Source organism: Budorcas taxicolor, chromosome 3 (assembly GCF_023091745.1).
Source record: "Budorcas taxicolor isolate Tak-1 chromosome 3, Takin1.1, whole genome shotgun sequence".
In the NCBI taxonomy this organism is placed as follows: Eukaryota; Metazoa; Chordata; class Mammalia; order Artiodactyla; family Bovidae; genus Budorcas; species Budorcas taxicolor.
Window position 1 is genome coordinate 34,638,063 of NC_068912.1, and position 20,038 is coordinate 34,658,100.

The window sequence follows — 20,038 nt, forward strand, 5'->3', positions numbered from 1 at the left end:
GGCTGCTATTCGCTGTCATCTTATCTTCCTTAAGAGGAGTGGTTTTCAAACTATGTTCCAAGGAACCCTGGATTTTTTGACAAGGCCCGCTTTAAATTCAGCGGATGCTTTGAGTTCAGTGGATAAAAGATTATAGCTTCTTGCTTTCAAAATGTTTTACACATCAATACAACCTCATGGCTCTTCTAAATTAACTGATAATAATTGTTATAAATTTAAAAACATAAATTTATACCTCTTTATCTACTGTATATAATATTTATAATCTTATTTAAGGTTTTATTAAAAAACAAAAAACAATTGCAACCCCTTTCCCTAGCTTTTCTAATTCCTCTAATTCTGAGCTGCTTTTTCTTTTTGCTATGGTACCCTGCACTTTTTGCTGTCTAATATATAATACACTTTATTACATACTTATTATTTAGTTATTATAGTTATTACTTATTCCATTTACATTCCAGGATGTAAATTCTATGAAGACAGAAAGTGAAAATGTTAGTCGCTCATTTGTGTCCGACTCTTTGCGACCCCATGGACTATAGCCTGCCAGGCTCCTTGTCCATGTAATTCTCCGAAAGAATACTGGAGTGGGCTGCCATTCCCTTCTCCAGAGGCTCTTCCTGACCCAGGAATCGAACCCAGGTCTCCTGCATTGCAAGCAGATACTTTACTAACTGAGCTACCAGGGAAGAGCATGAAGACAGGGATCCTTGTCTAATTTGTTTACTGATGTATTCCAAACACCCAGAATAAGGCCTGGCAGATAGTAGTGGCTTGATAAATACTTATTGAATGATTTCATTTCAAGAGTAATTGGTGGATTAGCCAGGCCCTTCCAGGGCCCAGAAAGCAAGGGCTCTAGAAGAATCATCTTCAGCTTGGCCGAAAGGATGGCTCCACTTCCTGTTCACCTCTGTATATATGTTGGTACCTCCCCCCGACTCCACCCTACCCCACTCCCCCCACGCCCCGACTCCCCCTACCCCAACCCCCCAATGCTCCCGAAACACCAAACTCTTCCTGCCCTCACCTGAATATTTGTCAGGGTCACACTGGTGGCAGGAAGTTTCTCCCTTATTGGAATAAAAATTGGCTGGGCATAGTTTGCAGGAAGAGGAGCCCTGCTGGTCTGCGTACGTGCCAGGTTTGCAGGGGAAGCATTCTGAAGTGTAGGCCACCCCTGGGGAGGAAGAACAACATAGAAAGGCAAGGATTGAGCCTGGAGACTGAGGGCCGTGGGGACTAACCCCACCCTCCCTGCAGAAGTCAGCATCAGACCCCAGACCCAATCCTACCATCTACAATCCGTACCTGTTATGGCAATGTTTCTCACCAGCACGGGCTTGGAGACTTTGGACCACACTGAGAAGGCTGTGGTTCTCCAGTAGAGGACGTTGTTGCCTCGATTTAGCTCGACCTAAAAACCACAAACAGCAGAGTTCCCTCACAGAGACAGATGCTGCTGGTCCATTGCATCAGCCTCCTGGGGGGACCCCTCCTGTTGCAGCCTGCAAGGCAGCTCCTGTTCTGCTCCTCTCCCTCCGCCTCCTCAGCATTGCCTTTCTGCCCCCTTGGCTCAGTTCCTCTCTCCTTCGAAGCCTCCTCCTCCAACTCTCTCAATGTCCTCTCTCTTGAACCCTCAATCACATATATCATGAGCATTTCTGCGGTGAGATCAACGAAGGGACCTGAACATACTGACAACAGCAAGGCGGAATCTCCCTCCTTTTTCTTCTCTGGTTCTGTTTATCCATGCCCAGCCCCAGGAAACTGGGCCCTTTAAACCTGCAGAGCTCTGGTCCTTGGGGTCAAGCCAGAGGAGCAAGTCAGTTCACATCCATATTATGCCAACTCATGAGAAGAGAAACTACAGCATCCTCATGTTGTCAGGCTCCTGCCCTCCAAGGACAGAAGGGTGGAGGCCCAGACTGGGAGGAAGAGGCCTTTGTCCTTGGTCCCTTTTCTGGGGTCTCTAGGGAGAGGCCCTTGGTCCCTTTTCTAGGGTCTCTAGGAAGAAGGCTGCTCTGATACTCACACTGTGAAATTCCCATCCTCTCTCTGTGGTTTTCATCCACCTGGAGTCATCTGCATTGGGCTGGCACTGGTCATTCTGAACCTGAGGCAGCAGGAATTTGAGATCAGAGTCTTAGCTTTCTAAGGAAACAAGTGTCTTACCCCCCAAAGCACCAGCCTTCCACAGGGCCCCTCTTATGGGAGAAAGACAGCTCAGAACTCATGAGCCTTGAAGTAGGGCAGGAGCTAGTTACACACACAGGATGTCAGTACATTGACACTAAAGAAATTTTGCAGAACTCAGAGCTATTTTCATGCCAGAACACAGGAAAGCACCTAGGACTCTCCCAGATTGTACTGTTCCCCACCAGGGTCCTCTGACTTCCATCTTTTCTTTAACTCTTGAAGCTTCAGCTCATTTTGACTGCAGTTCTCTCCAGAGGGAAAAACGACTGTGAAAATTTCCCAAGCAGGACTGTGTGTGATTTCTGTAAATGCATCTGAGCCTTATAGGGTCTTTACCTCCCACCTTCCCACCTCCCCCCACCTCCCTGCCCCCCAGCCAGGGGCTTACAAAAAACTCGAAGATGATGCTGGAGTCTGGGTAGTAGTATTCAAAGTTAACAGTGCCAGACTGCTTCAGGTTGACGGCATACATCAGCGTGGCCGTGCACTCGTCTGTGTTGGAGGCGATATAGTCTCCCAGTGGAACCCACTTGGACCTGTGAGGAAATAGGAGCCAAGGTCACAGTCAGGAGGCCAGCCCACCAGGGCTTGCGCGATCTCAGATCTCATGTCCTGCTAGGTCTCTGCAGAATTTCAGACCGGTGATTCATAAGCAGAAGCTTACACGTGAAAATGCTCAGTGAAGCATGACCTCTAGGTCAAGGAGCCTGGAGGTACAGCCAAGAGGAAGTCAGGTAGGTGCACTCCCGCATTATACGGAACTACCCAGAAGATAGACGGCGGGCAATATTGTTCAGGTGAGGAGTGGGGGGTGTGGGGGTAGATAACATTTATTGGTTGCTTATTATCTCCCAGATGATGAACTACATATTTTGTGTTCATGATTTCTTTTTATCAGTAAGAGGAAGTGCAATTTTGTCCCCATTTAATGGATATAAATCTGAGGCTTGTTGAGTGTCTTGCCCAATATAACACAGCCACCAAGTGACAGGGCTGAGATTCAAACCCAGGTCTGCCTAATTCAAAGTTGTCAAAGAAAGTAGATAAAGCTGTTTTGTAGAATTCAGAAATCTATCCAGTCTAATCCATCTGTGTTTTGTTTGTTTGGGTTGTTTGTTTGTTTGTTTTTAATGTCCACTTTTAGATGCTACTAGGAGAAGGCAATGGCACCCCACTCCAGTACTCTTGCCTGGAAAACCCCATGGACGGAGGAGCCTGGTAGGGCTGCAGTCCATGGGGTCGCTAAGAGTCAGACACGACTGAGCGACTTCACTTTCACTTTTCACTTTCATGCATTGGAGAAGAAAATGGCAACCCACTCCAGTATTTTTGACTGGAGAATCCCAGGGATGGGGGAGCCTGGTGGGCTGCCGTCTATGGGGTCGTACAGAGTTGGACACGACTGAAGCGACTTAGCAGCAGCAGCAGCAGCAGGAACTGGTTTTATGGGAAGGGGGAAGGGAGAAGGCATGTTGATTTTATTTTCTAAGTATCTCTATTCTGTCTACCCTACCCAAGGGCTCTTTGTTTTCTCCCCCACATACCCTTCAGCTATGAATCAATCCCAGCCCACCTCCTGGCATCGTCTTGCCTCCTCCAGTCCCTTCTCTACAATGTGGCTGGAGGGAGCGTCCAGAACGAAAATCAGCCCATATCACTCCCCTGCCTGACACTGTGGCTGTGTTGCCCCTGGCTGCACTCAGTCTGTGGCTCCCTGTTGCCCTCGGGATAGTTTACAAACCCCTCACCCACTCGCTATACTCACCCTACAGAATTTCTTTCAATTGCTCTGTGAAATTTTCTCTCACCTCTGGGTCTTCCCATGCACTGTTCTCTCCTTCTACAAACTTCCTCCTCCCTCCACCTATTGAATTCCTCCTCATGTCTCAAAATAAATGTCACCTAATCTGAGAAGTCCTCCTTGACCTGCCTGTGCTACGTGTGCACTCAGCTCTTACTGCTTCCCTCTCATGATCACAGTTCAGTTCAGTTCAGTCGCTCAGTCGTGTCCGACTCTTTGCCACCCCATGAACCACAGCACACCAGGCCTCCCTGTCCATCACCAACTCCCGGAGTCCACCCAAACCCATGTCCATTGAGTCGGTGATGCCATCCAGCCATCTCATCCTCTGTTGTCCCCTTCTCTTCCTGTCTTCGATCTTTCTCAGCATCAGGGTCTTTTCCAACGAGTCAGCTCTTCGCATCAGGTGGCCAAAGTATTGGAGTTTCAGCTTCAACATCAGTCCTTCCAATGAACACCCAGGACTGATCTCCTTTAGGATGGACTGGTTGGATCTCCTTGCAGTCCAAGGGACTCTCAAGAGTCTTCTCCAGCACCACAGTTCAAAAGCATCAATTCTTTGGTGCTCAGCTTTCTTCACAGTCCAACTCTCACATCCATACATGACCACTGGAAAAACCATAGCCTTGACTAGATGGACCTTTGTTGACAAAGTAATGTCTCTGCTTTTTAATATGCTGTCTAGGTTGGTCATAACTTTCCTTCCACGGAGTAAAATCCTATTGTATTTTATTTAAATATGTGAAATATCCAAGACCTGCCACCTTGCTTAAGAAATGCAACACAGGGATTTCTCTGGTGGTCCAGTGGTTAAGAATTCACCTCCCAATGCAGGTGATATGGGTTGGATCCCTGGTCAGGGAACTAAGATCCCACATGCTGCAGAGCAACTAAGCCCATACTCCACAACTACTGAGCCCATGAGCTCTGGAGCCCTTGCGCCACAACTAGAGAGTCAGTGGGGCACAATGAAAGATCCCACATGACCCAGTGAAGATTCTGTGTGCCACATCTAAGACCCAATGCAGCCAAATAAACAAACAAGTATTTTTAAAAAGAAATAAAGGCAACACGGTGGAAGCCTTCATGTTCCCCTAGCTAGTGTCAACCCCATCTACGCGTCACACAAGCTTTTTCCAATGCAAAGTAACCACTTTCTGGAATTTGGTGCTTAATAGCCCCATGTAGTTCTCTGCCCTTTACTAATCGTGTATGTATCTCTCGACAACATACAGTATGATATTGCTTTGCATATTTTTAAACTTGTGTAAATGGTATCATACTCATGGATTCTGAAACTTGCTTTTCTTTTTTTTTTTTGAAACTTGCTTTTCTTTCTTCAACATGTATAGTGATCATGGGATTCATCGATATTCACACATGAATAAAAGCTCTTCCTTCAGTTTCACTAGTACATAAGATTGCTTTCTATGGTTCACCCACATTTATTTATGTGCTACTTGTTGATGGGCACTTAGGTTGTTTCCAAATTTTTGCTTTGTGCACACTTTTAGGAACATTCTTGCTGGTCTCCTCCTACACGTGTCTGAGTAGAAAGCCTGGTGGAGGGGAGGGTCAGGGGTAGAACCACTGGGTCACAGGGTTTGTGAACCTCCAACTTTACCAGCTACAGTGTGTGATGCCCCAGAGTAGCTGTTATCAACTACACCCACCTGCAGAAAACTCCTGCAACCTCCCCACATTTAGAATGGTCAGATTTTACATGTTGCTAGTATGATATGATAGAACATGGTGTCTCCCTGGGCTTTAAATCTTCTTTCCTTGATTGTTAATGAGGTTGAACATTTTATCTCATCTCTTCGGATCACACTTTAATTCTTCTTGAATTGCTTATCTTTCTGCCTGGCTTGTCAATGCTGTGAGGGCAGAGACCAAACTTCATTTGCTCACTTCTGTGTCATTAGCACCAAGCTATGGATCTGGCACGAGAGAGGGACTCAGGGCATTAAACAGATGAGTGTAAGAGATGGTGATCAAAGACAACTGTGCCACTTCACCATTCTGCCTGAGACCAAACCTGGTCGCCAATGACTAACAATGACCAGTTGAGGTTCCCAGTCCTCATCACCAACTCAATGGGCATGAGTCTGAGCAAGCTTCAGGAGATGGTGAAGGACAGGGAAGCCTGGCGGGCTGCAGTCCATGGGGTCGCAAAAAGTCGGACATGACTGAGTGACTGAACAATGACAAGGGAACCTCAGATTAGTTCACTGTTTTCCCCCCGTGTTTGTCAGAATAATATGGTACTTCCAGCTCTTCAACAGTTAGTGTTATTCTCAAGTGAAGACATATCCAAAATGCCTCAGCTGAGCTCATTCAAGATACCCAGCTAGCCTAACGGTATTGATTTCTCCTTGTTAAAAGAGACAGCACTTAAAGCTGATGTGCTCCATGGCATCAGCTATAAATAACTCCTGAAGGTGGATGAATAATTAAAAGGATGCCATAAATGGGTTACATTTGCAAAATGCATTACAATTCTGACTTTTGTCAGAGCTGTTCCTAGTGAAGATCATTTCATGTTTAATAATAACAATCTGTCTTGATTGATTTCTAATGCCAGGAATTGCTCCAAATCTTTCCAAGTATCATCTCATTTCCGCCTTGCATGCATACATGCTAAGTTACTTCAGTCGTGTCTGACTCTGTGATGCTATGGACTATAGTCCACCAGGCTCCTCTGTCCATGGGACTTCCCAGGCAAGAATACTGGAGTAGGTTGCCATTTCCTCCTCCAGGGGATTTTCCCAACCAAGAGACTGAACGACGTGTCTTCTTGTGTCTCCTGCATTGTAGACTTATCCTTTACCATTGACCCATTGGGGAAGCCCTCTGACTCGTAATACTGAACCCTAAAATAACATAAACATTGGGCTGTTAAAAGACCTGCTGCCTGGCTCAGACAATGGTGTTTCTAGGATATTTAAGTATAGGAATGGGAGACATTGCTCTAACCTTTAAAAATTCAGGTGTAATACAGTTAATTTTTTTTATCCTTTTGATTGGGTATGAGAGAAACTTTCATGTACTTTTCTCCTATATTCTTTGTCAATATTTAACAAAGAGTAGTGGGCGATTGTCTTTTAATTCCATGCAACACCCACCCCCCCCACTTTTCCTCTCTAAGACCTAAGGATTGTCTTGAACACACTAAATGTTATTTGAAAGCGGCAGCATGGGGCAGTGGAAAGCTTGGGACTGAGGATGAATTCTAGTCTCCCCAGTTGTAAGCTGGATAACAAAGGACAAGTCAGTTAACTTCTCTGAGCCTCCAGTTCCAAATCTGTGTAATGGGGACAACAAAACCTGTTTCACCCTCACAAGGGTTCTCGTAAGGATTAGAAAAAATAATGTATGCAAAGCATCTAGAATAGTGCCTGAACCAAGGTACATCATTTCTTATCCTTAGAGTTAAATATGTAAAGGATAAGGATAAGGGCAGCTCACACATTCTGTAAGCACCTTGGGTTGAGTTTTTCAATTACTGAAAAGATCCTCTTCTGAGTTGGAAAATTCTCTGGTCACCAGGGTCTCAAAGGGTTTGGAACATCTCAGCCATGACTGACCAAAGCTCTGGTCCTACTTTATCTCCCCAAACTCGTAAACTCAGGATTAGGAGACCAGATTTAGAAGTTGACACCAAAGCCAGGAAGATACTCGAGGCTTTGCACATCGTGTTGCAATCAAATTAAGGAAGTGTTTTGGCTGATCCAAAATTCCATGGTAGAATTGGATTTTGTCCTAAACAGACTGGGCCATATGACCCTTGTCCATCTTATCAATGTCTATTTCCTGGTGGTTTTCACCTGTCACAAGTGCTTATCAGTTGCTGGTAAGCTTAGGGCAGTAAGGCTGGGCTGAGGTGGGCATCACACATCCAGCAGTCCAGTCCTGCTCCAGTCCTCACCCCAAGGAGAAGGAGAGGAGGCTGTGGAGTGCTCTCTGCAGCCCCTTCCCCAGCATGGGGAGCAGGGAGGTAAAGGAGGTGAGGGGCTAAGGGGGAGGAGCAGGGGGAGAGGGGCGACTCACAAAGTACAGTTTTCGGTGGACTCCAAGGTGCTGTCCTCAATCTCCATGTTGGTTGACAGGCTGGCAAAGCCATGGGGCAGTTCATCCCACTCATCGAACCGGATGCCTGTGCCAAGGGAGTAGCGGCCCTCAGCACACGGCTTACACGACTGGTCCTTCATGTCCAGAAACTCCCCGGCTTTGCAAGAGAAGGCTGGAACACAACAGCGGGGACAAGGGCAGGTGGTGAGGCTGTTGCCACCTAGAAGTGGGCGGGTGTGGGCATCCTAGAGGGAGGAGCAGAGGATGGAGACCCAAGGGTTTCACACACTGACTTAGAGCCATGGTGCATCGTCTATGACCCCACTTGTATGGACTGTCCAGAACAGGCAAATCCATGGAGACAGAAAGTAGATCTGGGGCACCAGGGACTTGGGGGAAGGGCATGGGGAGAGACGGCTAATGGATATGAAGTTTCTTTCTGGGGTGATAAAAATATTCTGAGATTAGATAGTGGCGATAATTATGTAATTCTGTGAATATTCTAAAAACCACCGAATTTTAAAACTTACAGGGGTGAATCATCATCACCCCATACAGGGGTGATTTATCTATTGGCTGTGCCATATGGCTTAGTTTCTCCACCAGGGATTGAACCTGGGGCATGGCAATGAAGGAATGGAGTCCTAACCACTGGGCTGCCAAGGAATTCCAAAAGCCGTTATTAACGACAACAGAAAAGATGAAGGACCTTGTTGCAGGACTTCGGGCCGTTATTCTCATTTCCTGAGGGGTACCCTCTGCCATTTTGAGAGCTCTCCAGTAAAAGAGGGTACTAGAGTCTCTCGCTCTAACCTCTCTGAAGGGTGCCTGGCCTTTCGGCCTTGGATGTCCTGTTGTCTCTGGCCTCTGTCTTCTCCTTTCTGGTCCCACTGCCACCATGCTAGTTGGGATTATTGTGATCTGTTAGGTGAGCTCAACCACTGCAATGTCCTCCTAACTAATTGCCTATTGCTTGTTTTTGCTCATTCTGTGGTCAGAAGTACCTTTCTAAAATACTGATACATACTTATTTCTTTTTAAAATTTATTTATGTTTGGCTGCACTGGGTCTTTATCTCTTTGGCCATGAGCCGGGCCAACTCTTCTAGTTGTGGTGCATGGATTCTCATTACAGTGGCTTCTCTTGTTGCAGAGCATGGGGTCCAGGCAAGCAGACTTCAGTAGTTGAAGTGCAAGGGCTCGGTAGTTGGGGTGTACAGGCTTAGTTGCCTTGCAGCATGTGGGATCTTCCCAGTCCAGGAACTGAACCCATGACCCCTGCTTTGGCAGGTGGATTCCTAACCACTGAACCACCAGAGAAGCCCATACTATTATTTCTGTTATTTAAAAGATAATCAGGCACCACCCACCAACTTTTGGTTATAGACTTAAGCTCTCAACCTGGCATTCAAAGTCTTTTACAATTTTCCCCCAACCTAACCCCAACTGGCTTAATCTCGCACCCCAGACCCTTCTCCCCCGACTCCCATCCATCCCCTCCCTGTGTTGTCTCCACCTCAGGCCACATGCTCTTCTCTGAATGTGTCTGATGTTCTCCCAACTCCAGGCTTTTGCTTGAGTGGTTCTCCCAGCTGTTTCTGATCCCTAAGCATCCATAAGGCCCATTCTTTTCACCTCATATAACACATCATATTGATGTGTGCCTCCTACCAGGCTCTGAGCTCCTCCAGGCATGGTGGCTCAGCAACCAGCCACAGCAGGACCTCCACTAAGGTTTGCTGAAAAAATGAATGGATAAACGGATATCTGCTCCTCCCACCAGACTGTATGCTTCTGAAGGCAGAGGCTGTGCCTTATTTATCTTTGTGATGCACATCGCAGGTGCACATATTAAGAACATTGGCCAAGTTTACTGAAGATGGCCCATTTGTTTCTGTTAGTCACACCTCTGTTCTACTCAGATCTTAGCAATATCCATTCACTGATTTAACAAGTATTTATTTGCTTACCCACTGAATCAGGCACTAGGCTAAGGATATTTTAGATTTTAAAAGCCCTCAATCTCCTTTCCAAATCTTCAAAGATTCCTCGATTCTAGTCAAAGATTTCTTGATCCTTTATTGTTAAAAATAAAAAATATTTTGGTTTTGCCTTTTCTAAAAGGAACGGCACAGGGGAAATAGCTGCTAGGGATAGGAAAGTTGTAGCTACAGAGTCCTAGAGGAGGGAATGGGAGCTGCAGGCAAGTCACTGCCTTTCCGGTTGCATGGTCAGCTCCCCAGTCAGGGAACATTCTTGTTCCCTGAAGTGATGCCCAGTGCATTTTAAAGATCTGTCTCTGCAGAAATTTATCTTTTCTGGCTTCCTTTTCAAGAACAACTGCAAATCACAATCTTTCCTAATGAGTGACTGTGGCTGGAGAGTGTAGGCTGGAGAGAAATGCACAGACCAGAAAAGAAGATGTATGCAGAGAAAAGTATCTACGTGACACACAGCCGGCATGATTTTTACTTTATACTGTGATGGCATTTACATTTGAAAAGAAAAAGAAACTGAGATTCCCATCCATGAAATAGCACTTCTGCACCGAATCTCGGGATTTGGTGGATGGAGAGGCAGGGGTGGGGAGATCTGATTCCTCGAGGCAGCCGCACTGTCAGGAGGGGCCTAGCTCGGATGGTAGGAGGCTTGGGGCAGAGGCCAAAGCTGAGAGGCAGGACTGCTTACAGCACTCGGTGCCCTTGACGGGGTCGGGGAGGCTGGTACACAGGCCTGGGGTGTGCGGCACGGCGACCCTCCACCTGGAACCTGTGCTGTCACACGCGGTGTACTCATAGTGGTACTCAGACTGCAGGGGAGAGAAGGGGCAGAGCATGCGTTAGCATCCGTCAGGCATGAACAGCTTCCCACCTGCTTCCTGTCCAGCACAAAGGCTACTGACACTCACCATCACTGTAATGGGCCCTGGGCCCCAGGGGAGGGGGTTGCAGCAGGGAGGGGCAAGGCATTGTGGAGCTGAAATGATCCTTATCAAGAACAGACAGGACCTATATGGCCATGTGGATCCTTCCTCTCCACCGGCCATGGTCTAGTCCCTAGAACTGCGCCCCCCGAGCCCCGCTTTTCCATGTCTCTCTGCTGCTGTGTATAAATAATGTCCTGTTAGGCCAGAGCAGTGTGAGAAGGCGACTAAAGAACAGGCTAGAAACAGGGGGATTTTTCCTTGTCCCAAACTGCAGAATTTACAAACAGGAACTGGCCCATGAAAAATTACAAAGGATTGTCACAAAAGCTGTATTTCTATTTCCCTGCATTCTTCATGCTGTCTTTTGCCCTGAAAAAACTATGAATTCCTGCCTCAAATTTTATGAAAACATCATATTTAGCCCAGGCAGATGATGGGTTCTCATCACATCAGCCTGCTGCTGCTGCTGCTAAGTTGCTTCAGTCGTGTCCGACTCTGTGCGACCCCATAGACGGCAGCCCACCAGGCTCCCCCATCCCTGGGATTCTCCAGGCAAGAATACTGGAGTGGGTTGCCATTTCCTTCTCCAATGCATGAAAGTGAAAAGTGAAAGTGAAGTCGCTCAGTCATGTCTGACTCTTTGCGACCCCATGGACTGTATTCACACCTAATTTCTCTGTGCAGTGAAAACTCATAGTTCACCTAATCTAAGAATAAACTGAGTAACAACAACAACACAGCCAAATCAAGCATGTTAAATAAAACAAGAAGCACCGCAACAAAAATCACAGAAAGCACTACTTGGGAAAAGAAAGCACAATAGCTGTGGCAAATACTCAAAACATTTCTTACTCTTTTAAATCTTGTCACAAACAACAGGCCACAAAATTAATGTGATTTTGGCTTTGACAAGCATTTCACAATCCTCACTTAACCCAAAACTATATTCAAGCCCTAAAGTACTTTGTATTATTGTATCCATAAGAAAAATAGAATTAATGTCCTCCTTCTACCCATATGGAAGGATGATTGCACATAAATGCAATGTAGGGAGTGGAGCTGGGGCTAAAACTGAGACAGTTTGAAGTGGGCCAACCTAAGAATTCATCAGAATCAAAAGGAGAAATCTGTACTTTTTGGAAGGGGTAAATAGACTGCATTTCATCTCTTCTAAGATGCATATTTCTTTCACATTTTAACACCTATGAAATCAAGTCGTGGCTTATACCCAACACAATAAGGAAGCACTGTGTCATGTTTTGATTGATGGGGTTTTCCTTTCTTTTTGGGACATAAAAACTGGTGTGCCTTACAAGCTATGTTACTCCAGACTTGTGGATATGTGGTAAACATTGCATTTGACCTGTACTGTAAGAAACTTAGGGTAATGAGAGAAACATTTTAGAGCTCCATTTCTATTGTCTTCTATTATAAATATTTACCAAATATCTATTGTCTGCCCAGCGCTTAGAGGTACTAGAGGTTGTGCCCAGCATGACTCAGGACAGCAAAGTGTAAACCGGGCATTTTTATCCAGAGGGAGAAGATGCAAAGGAGAAGGAGGAGCTGGGGGAATTGCGAGTCTAATTTAGGATGAGAAGCTTTGACTTTAGATTAGATGTCAGTGTCATCTAGGAAAGAAAGAACACCTGGGTGGGAATTCTTTTTGCCCTTGGGCTACCATCACTCTGAGTCTCTTTTTTCTTTTAATTCCACTCTTTTCTTTATCCCAGAGGACTCTGAGGATGAATAAGGAAACTACACATTTTCAATTTCAGGTCTAAAAATGATATTCTCCAAAGGATTTTGCTGCAAGAAGAGGGGTAAGATCCACAGTATGTAAATTACATAGAATTGAGTGAACCAGGGAGAAAAGATTCGATGTTCTGCCTGTGAACGTAATTATGCCTGTCATTTGCATAGTGCTTTTACACCATTTCATTTGATCTTCAAACTCCCCAGAAGGCAAGCAGAGCAGGGGGTGTTTCCTCCATTGCACAGATGACAAAACACTCCCCATGGGGTGAAATGGCTTGTCCAAGGTCACACAGAGCTAGAACCCAGGCCTTCCTACCAGGAATCCTTCACTCTCGGGGTCCCATCAAACACAGTCTCGCGCTGGGCCAAATTTAACAGCCAAATCTAAAAATTAAATAAGACAGTATTGGTTGTCTGCCAGCAGCCAGGCTCTCTTCTGAGGCCTGATAATTAGTGTTAAAACATCGAATCTGTTCGAGCAGATCATTTCAGTCACTCTGACTGCTTCTGGCCTGTTGGAGACTGGAGAGCCACGTCTGCCTCCGCGTCGTCTTTCATTTGGTGTCCCTTGTGTCCCACTCGGGTGGGAGGTTTGCTGGGAAAATGGTGGTTCTGGGCCTTAGAAAATTTCCCTTCAATATGTGCTAATTTACTTCATGTCCCTTGGGGATATTCACACCATCCAACGCAGGTGGCTCTGCTGCAGCTGTTTCAGATCTGCGCTATAGTTGATCTCACCATCCAAGACGTCGGCTTAGATGGAGATATAATTGGCAGGACTCCTCAATTATATTCAGAGTTTTATGAACAAATCAATTCCCCAACACAACCTCAGTTTACCTAGTGACCTGACTTGGAAAGCATACGGTCTGCATAGTATGCAGATTCACAAAGGAGACACATGCATACATTTTTTAAAACATAGAATTTAATCTTTCTTTTCTTAATTTGGCTTTTTAGAAAAAAATCATTTAAAAATTAAAAATTTTATTTTATATTTGGCAGCACTGCAGAGCATGTGGGATCTTAGTTCCTCGACCAGGGAGCAAATCCACGCTCCCTGCAGTGGAGGCACTGAGTCTTAACCTCTGGACCACCAGGGAGTTACCAGGAGACACTCAAATAGATCTCATTCGTACATCCAGCATATAATTCTTTGCTCTCCCTAGGCACAATGACATGACATGTCCCCAAGTCACAATTTTAAATGGGACACAGGAGGAACATATGACCTAGCTGCCTAGAAGTAACCTTTGCCAAAGCAGAGCTGAAAAGACAGAGATGGCCAGCTACAACTGTCTGAGGGACAAGCTCTAGGTGATTAGGGGGTGGCGAGGTCTAGTGTTTCACTGGCCTTTCTGACAGGGAATTTCTCCATCCGGACTGGCTGAGGACACTGGCAACAGCTGGCCCAGATTAACTAGAGAATCCAAGGACTGCTCCCCAAACAGGCCTCCAGGGGTTAACATCGGGGGTACAGCCCAGGCTGTTAAGGTCCTGGGGCCATGAGAGCTCAGTGAGCTGCTAAAACAAGCAGTCAGAGAGACTAAGAACAAACGGCTCAGCTGGACATTCGACGCTCTGGGCCTCAGTCTTCTCATTTGTAAAATGAGGAAGTTGGACTTAGGTGATTTCAAACTTCTAAGATTCCTTCCAGTTCCAACACCTTATTATTTCACAGTTGCTATGTGTATGAAAATCTGTTTTTCTTTCCATCTTTCCTGCTCTTCCTTCAAAATGGCACGTCTCAGTTTTTAAAGTAATTATCAAAGTAAGAAATGTTAATTGTAGAAACTATGAAAATACAGGCTAGAATTAAAAAGAGAATTAAAATCTTCCATAAGCCTACCAAGCAGAGATCAATACTTCTAATGTTTTATTACATTTCTTTACAGATTTTTTTTTAATATGTGCACATGCATTTATTGGGGCTTCCCAGGTGGAGCTAGTGGTAAAGAACCCGCCTGCCAGTGCGGGTAGATGTAACAGACACGGGTTCGATCCCTGGGTCAGGAAGATCCCCTGGAGAAGGAAATGGCAACCCACTCCAGTATTCTTGCCTGGAGAATCCCATGGACTGACAGCCTGGTAGGCTACAGTCCATGCGGTCTCAAGAGTTGGGCATGACCTAGCAATTAAGCCACCATAGCTGAAATCATACAATATATGCATTTACTGATTTGCCTGCTTTTGGCTGTGCTGAGTCTTCGTCGCTTTGCATAGGCTTTCTCCAGCTGTGGCGAGCAGGGACTGCTCTTCATTGCGGCATGAGCGTTTCTCCTGCTGTGGCACACGGGCTTGAGGACCTGTGGGCTTCAGCAGTTGCTGCACACAGATTAGCTGCTCTGCAGCACATGGAATCTTCCCGAAACAAGGACTGAACCTGTATGCCCTGCATCGACAGGCGATTCTTATCCACTGAGCCACCAGGGAAGTCCATGCATATGCATTTTTAAAACAAAATGAAGATCCCATGATATGTAGTTTCTTCCTCTGACTTTTTTTTTTTTTTGACATTTTAGGTCACGAGCATGCTCTTGTGTCTTTAAGGTTGCACCACAGTTGCTCTAACCATTCTCCTGTTGTGGGTCATTGAGTTTTGTCCAATTTTTCCTTACTTTAGATAGCACTACAATGAAGCTTTATGTGTATCTTTGATTATTTCCTTTGGAGAGATTCCCAGAAGTGGAATTACTAGGGTAAAGAGTATGAGTTTCTTTAAGGTTTTTGACCAGGGAGGGAGATTTCTAAGTCTTTTTTAATTTCTTCACTTCTTATTATAATAAAATTCAAATGTATATTTTAAAAAGACAGAATATGATGACCCCCAGGTACCTACCACCCAGCTTCTGTACTTATAGTTTCTGCTGTTCCTGTTTATTTACTTTCACCCACTCTTCCCCACTGAAAGTTGTTGTTAGTTTTTCTAGCTTTATTTATTTTTAGGGAAAAATTATATACATTGAAGTGTACAAATCTTGTTCAGTTTGGATAAATGGATCCACTTGAGTAAAACAATGACAAGCTAAGAATCACTGCCCAGAGACTGCTGGCCAGAAAGGTAACCACTTGGCCACTGCCCCTGCCTTACACCCCAACCCCCTCACTGCCCAGAGACAGGACAGCCAGAGCCAAGCGGAGTCTCAGATCCTGAGTCTTAAGGTCACTGAGCCTGTGCTACACAAAGTCACAGCCACCAAGGAAGCAGGGAATCAACATGACTTGGGTTTGTCTTGGCTGGGACAGGGCCTGAGTCAAGAAACAGGTTCTTAAGTAAACCTGGATTCTGACTTGGGGTCTGGAAGAGGCCCCTCCCCTTCTTCCGCCAGCTGCAGGTTCAGCCCCTTCTCTTCTCAGCATCCCTGAAAGGCAGATACTTTGGGGGAGAATGTCAAGATGGGGGCGGGGTGCCCCAGGCAAACACCTGAGCTGGTACAGTGGGGTCAATAGGTATTTGTTGGTACAGTGCAAATGCCTCTTTGCTGAGAAAGCCTGTGATGCGGACAGGAGCAGATCCCATTAAACAATCCTGACTGCCGAGGAGAGACCAGCCCTTCCCTGGAAGGGAGGAGAGAGCTCTGCTTAGCACAGCACGAGGAGATCGTGGTGAAATGTCAGAACTGAACAGCAGTGCCCCCAAAGAGACTTTCTCTGTGGCCCAGCCCCAGCTGAATGGCTTCCAGAACTGTTTGTTCTTTCTGCTCTGGAGTGCTCTCATTCAGATTCTGGGTGGAAGGTCTGCTAACACTCAGGGACTCAGCGACCTTGACCTTGTAGGACCTTTTCGATTGTTCTCTGTCAGACTGGAGAGACTCCCTCTTTGCTCCTTTCTCTCCCTCCTTCCCACCCTCTTAAGACTGCTGGCTCAGTAGCAGTGTCTCCTGGGTCCTCAAGTGTGAAAGTGATAGTCGCTCAGCTGTGTCTGACTCTTTGAGACCCCATGGACTGTAGCCTCTGTCCATGGAATTCTTCAGGCAAGAATACTGGAGTGGGTAGCCATTCCCTTCTCCAGGGGATTGAACTTGGGTCTCCCTGGGTCTCCTGCATTGCAAGCAAATTCTTTACCTTCTGAACCACCAAGAAAGCCCTGGGTCCTAAAAAAGAAGTGAAAGTGTTAGTCACTCAGTCATGTCCGACTCTTTTCGACCACATGGACTGTACTGTAGCCCACCAGGCTCCTCTGTCCATGGATCCAGTTTGGAGTAGGTTGCCATTTCCTTCTCCAGGGGATCTTCCCAACCCAAAGATCGAACCTGGGTCTCCCACATCACAGGCAGATTCTTTACCATCTGAGCCTAAAGGTCTAGACATATCCAGCCCTCGACCTCTGGTGGCTGATCCGTCAAATCATCACAACCACCTGAAGATTATGTTAAAAATACAGATTCCTAAAAAAAACAAAAACAAACAAAAACAGATTCCTGGGCTGTACTCTAAAGATTCTGATTCTCCGCTAAATCCTTTTCTCCTTTCAACTCACTCTTCTATGGAGACTTAAAAAATTATCTCATCAGGAAGCAAATCATATAAGTACATCTCATACAAGATGGGAGAGGTCCCTTAATCTAGGATCCTGGACTATTTTCCCTATACAACCAGATTCAGAATTTTAGATATATGCATTTTTCTGGATATAGTTTTCATCAGATCCTCTAAGGAGTCTGTTATTCATCCTTGCACACACAGAAAAAATCATTAAAATCTGTAATAATGCAATCATAGCTTTTAAATGGCTTAATATTTTACCCCCAAAACAAGCTGTTCACTTTTTAAATACCTTAACCCAGGGACTTTCAAATTCTGCTCCAGAATCTAGGGGTGTAGAGAGCCAGACCCTTCAGAAGTGAGTGAGGATTCCTCACTTTAAGAGAACAAAGTTTTATTTAAAATCTCTTTTACATGTTTATTCTTCTCAGTTAAGTTTTTTAAGTTAGACTGTCAATTTTTATTAAAAGAAATTCTCCTAGAATTTTGAGCAGAATTGCATTGAACCTATAGGTAAATTTTGGGAGGTTTGATATCTTGACTATATTGAGTTTTCCAGACCATGAACACAGTATATCTATTCATTTATTTAATTTTTCTCAGCAGTATTTTGTCGTTTTCCATTTATTGATCTTGCAACTATTTTGTTAAATTTATTCCTAAGTAATTTAAGGTTTTGTTTAAATTAAAATTTCCACATCCCAAAAAGTTTTACACCAGTCTTTACTTGAAAGAGCAAATCCCTGAAGGTGAAACTGCATGCATGAAGCAGAGTTTCACTGAGTTAAGGCTGCATTTTGGTCTTCCTTTAATCACCTTATGCAGTCAGTGGTTTCCTCTTACCTACAAGCAATACCCTCTCTCTCCCAGAGCAGGCACCAGCTGACAGACCCCAAGCAGGCTGACCCCTGCCCACTGTCCTCAATCCATGTGCTGTTGCCTAGCAACATGATGCCAGGAGCCCCGGGACTCCCAGGAGTATGGGGGAGCCCTGGCCTTATGCTGCCCCTTCTTTCAGCACTTTCTATTCAACTCTGGATTTATAGAGTCCATTTTGATCAAAAACAGCAGAGATGGTGCTTGATCTCTCCAATGCGACCTGCCTTGCTGGTTTGGCCATGGACACATCACAGAAAGCATACACGGGGTCTCTACACCCAGCTGGGGCACTTTGTGGCACCATGCTCTAGGCCAGACAGGCCTCTGACCTCACCATCTAACCTGTCTGTTACTAAGCTGCCTGTCCACTTTGGGCACAGCCTTGGTCTGGAGCTCTTGGGAGACAGGACTGGTATGGTGCTAACAGCTGCCACAGGTATGAGCACCCACGCACCAGGCTCTGGGCTGAGCACTTTACATGCATCTTCCTTTTAGTCCCCACAAGCCCCCAATACTACCCCTACTGCCTCAACCTCCCTGTTCACAATTATAATTCAGTCCCACTGATCCTCAAAGCCTGAATGACTTGTGCTTCCATAGTACATATCACCTTCAAACACACGTTATAACTTACAGTTATGCATTATGTTCATTGTCATTTCTGCCCCTGCCCTCACTCCAGATCAGATGTAAACTCCGGAAGAACCGGGATCTCTGTTTTTGTTCACTGATGTAGCCCGAGAGCCCAGAAGAGTTCCTGATGCATAGCAGCTACCAATAAGTATTTGTTGAGCGATTGAATTGAGGGCAAAAAGCATGCCTTGAGAGCAGCTGTGGAGCTAGGCAGGCACTCAAGATCACAATCAAAAGATCTAGACTCTCTGCTTGCCACCCCACACTAAACAATTATGACTAGTTATTAAGTCTCCACATACCACAGGTCCCTCCCAAAATAGAACAGGGATGCCAACACTCTGCTTAGATGACTAACGGAATCCCCCTAAACTGAGTAACATCAAACTGTCAAGACAACTAGGAGATCAGGTTCAGGAACACTTTTTGTAAACTGGTTAAAAAAGAAGCAGCAGCCAGCTACTGCTATGACCTAGCTTGGAGGGGGCATATGGAAGGGGCAGCCAGGCCCTCCTCTGCTCTTTCTGGCAACAGGACAGGGAGAAAGGAGTCAGGTCACATTTCTAGCCTAATAGCTATGTGTCAGCAGCAGTTAGATTCTCCTCTGTTCTGCTGATGTTTACCACCTGCCCTGACTCACCCTCTTCTCTGATCCCAGTCTACTCGTACATATGAAACAACATCTGTCCTTTTTCCACTTTTTCTCCCCAGAAACTTCCCCAAAGCTAATCTCCAAGAGAAAGGCTGGCCATTGACATTTATGACACTTAGTAACTGTGGCCAGTCCATCAGCTGCAGCAGGCTTTTCATATGGCTGGTGAATATCCCTAGGATTGAAATGGCTTTGTAGCCGGGAAACAAAATGTCCCTTTATAAATTCTAATCCCTTTCTGGTAAGTGAGAGTTTGGTACACACATCTGTCTACAAAGTAGGGCTTTATGAGATTGTATTTTCAAAGGTGTACCTTTCTTGGTTTTTAATGAGGTCAAAGTGTTCCATTAAATGTTTTCACCTGAGCTTTTAATCACACATGAAAAAATCAGGTCAACTAGGTCCTGGCCTGTGCAAAACTCTCCAAGGACAGCTTGGTGTTTGGATGTGCTAGCTGGTTAGGACGGAGAGCTTGAACCTGGAGGACGGACCTCTAGCCTAGAGAACAAGGCCAACAGACAAGGCTTCTGTAACTCCAGTGGAAGAAATATATGTGAGCAACAGCACAATCTCCTAGTACACTGTTTCTCAAACTCTTACTCATTAGCCATTAGTCATCACCTTCCTTATCCCCA

At 45.5% G+C, this 20,038-nt stretch overlaps 1 protein-coding gene across 1 annotated transcript in view; it reads right to left on the reverse strand.

Annotated features, from left to right (window-relative positions):
- Positions 1-20,038, reverse strand: part of ELAPOR1 (endosome-lysosome associated apoptosis and autophagy regulator 1) — a 75,728-nt gene that overhangs the window by 30,224 nt on the left and 25,466 nt on the right. The window contains exons 2-7 of the mRNA XM_052637495.1: positions 10,759-10,879; positions 8,051-8,243; positions 2,588-2,735; positions 2,036-2,116; positions 1,312-1,417; positions 1,031-1,180 (exon numbers count right to left, since the gene is read on the reverse strand). Of these exons, the coding sequence (XP_052493455.1) occupies positions 1,031-1,180; positions 1,312-1,417; positions 2,036-2,116; positions 2,588-2,735; positions 8,051-8,243; positions 10,759-10,879 (799 nt within the window). The remainder of the gene's footprint in view (positions 1-1,030; positions 1,181-1,311; positions 1,418-2,035; positions 2,117-2,587; positions 2,736-8,050; positions 8,244-10,758; positions 10,880-20,038) is intronic.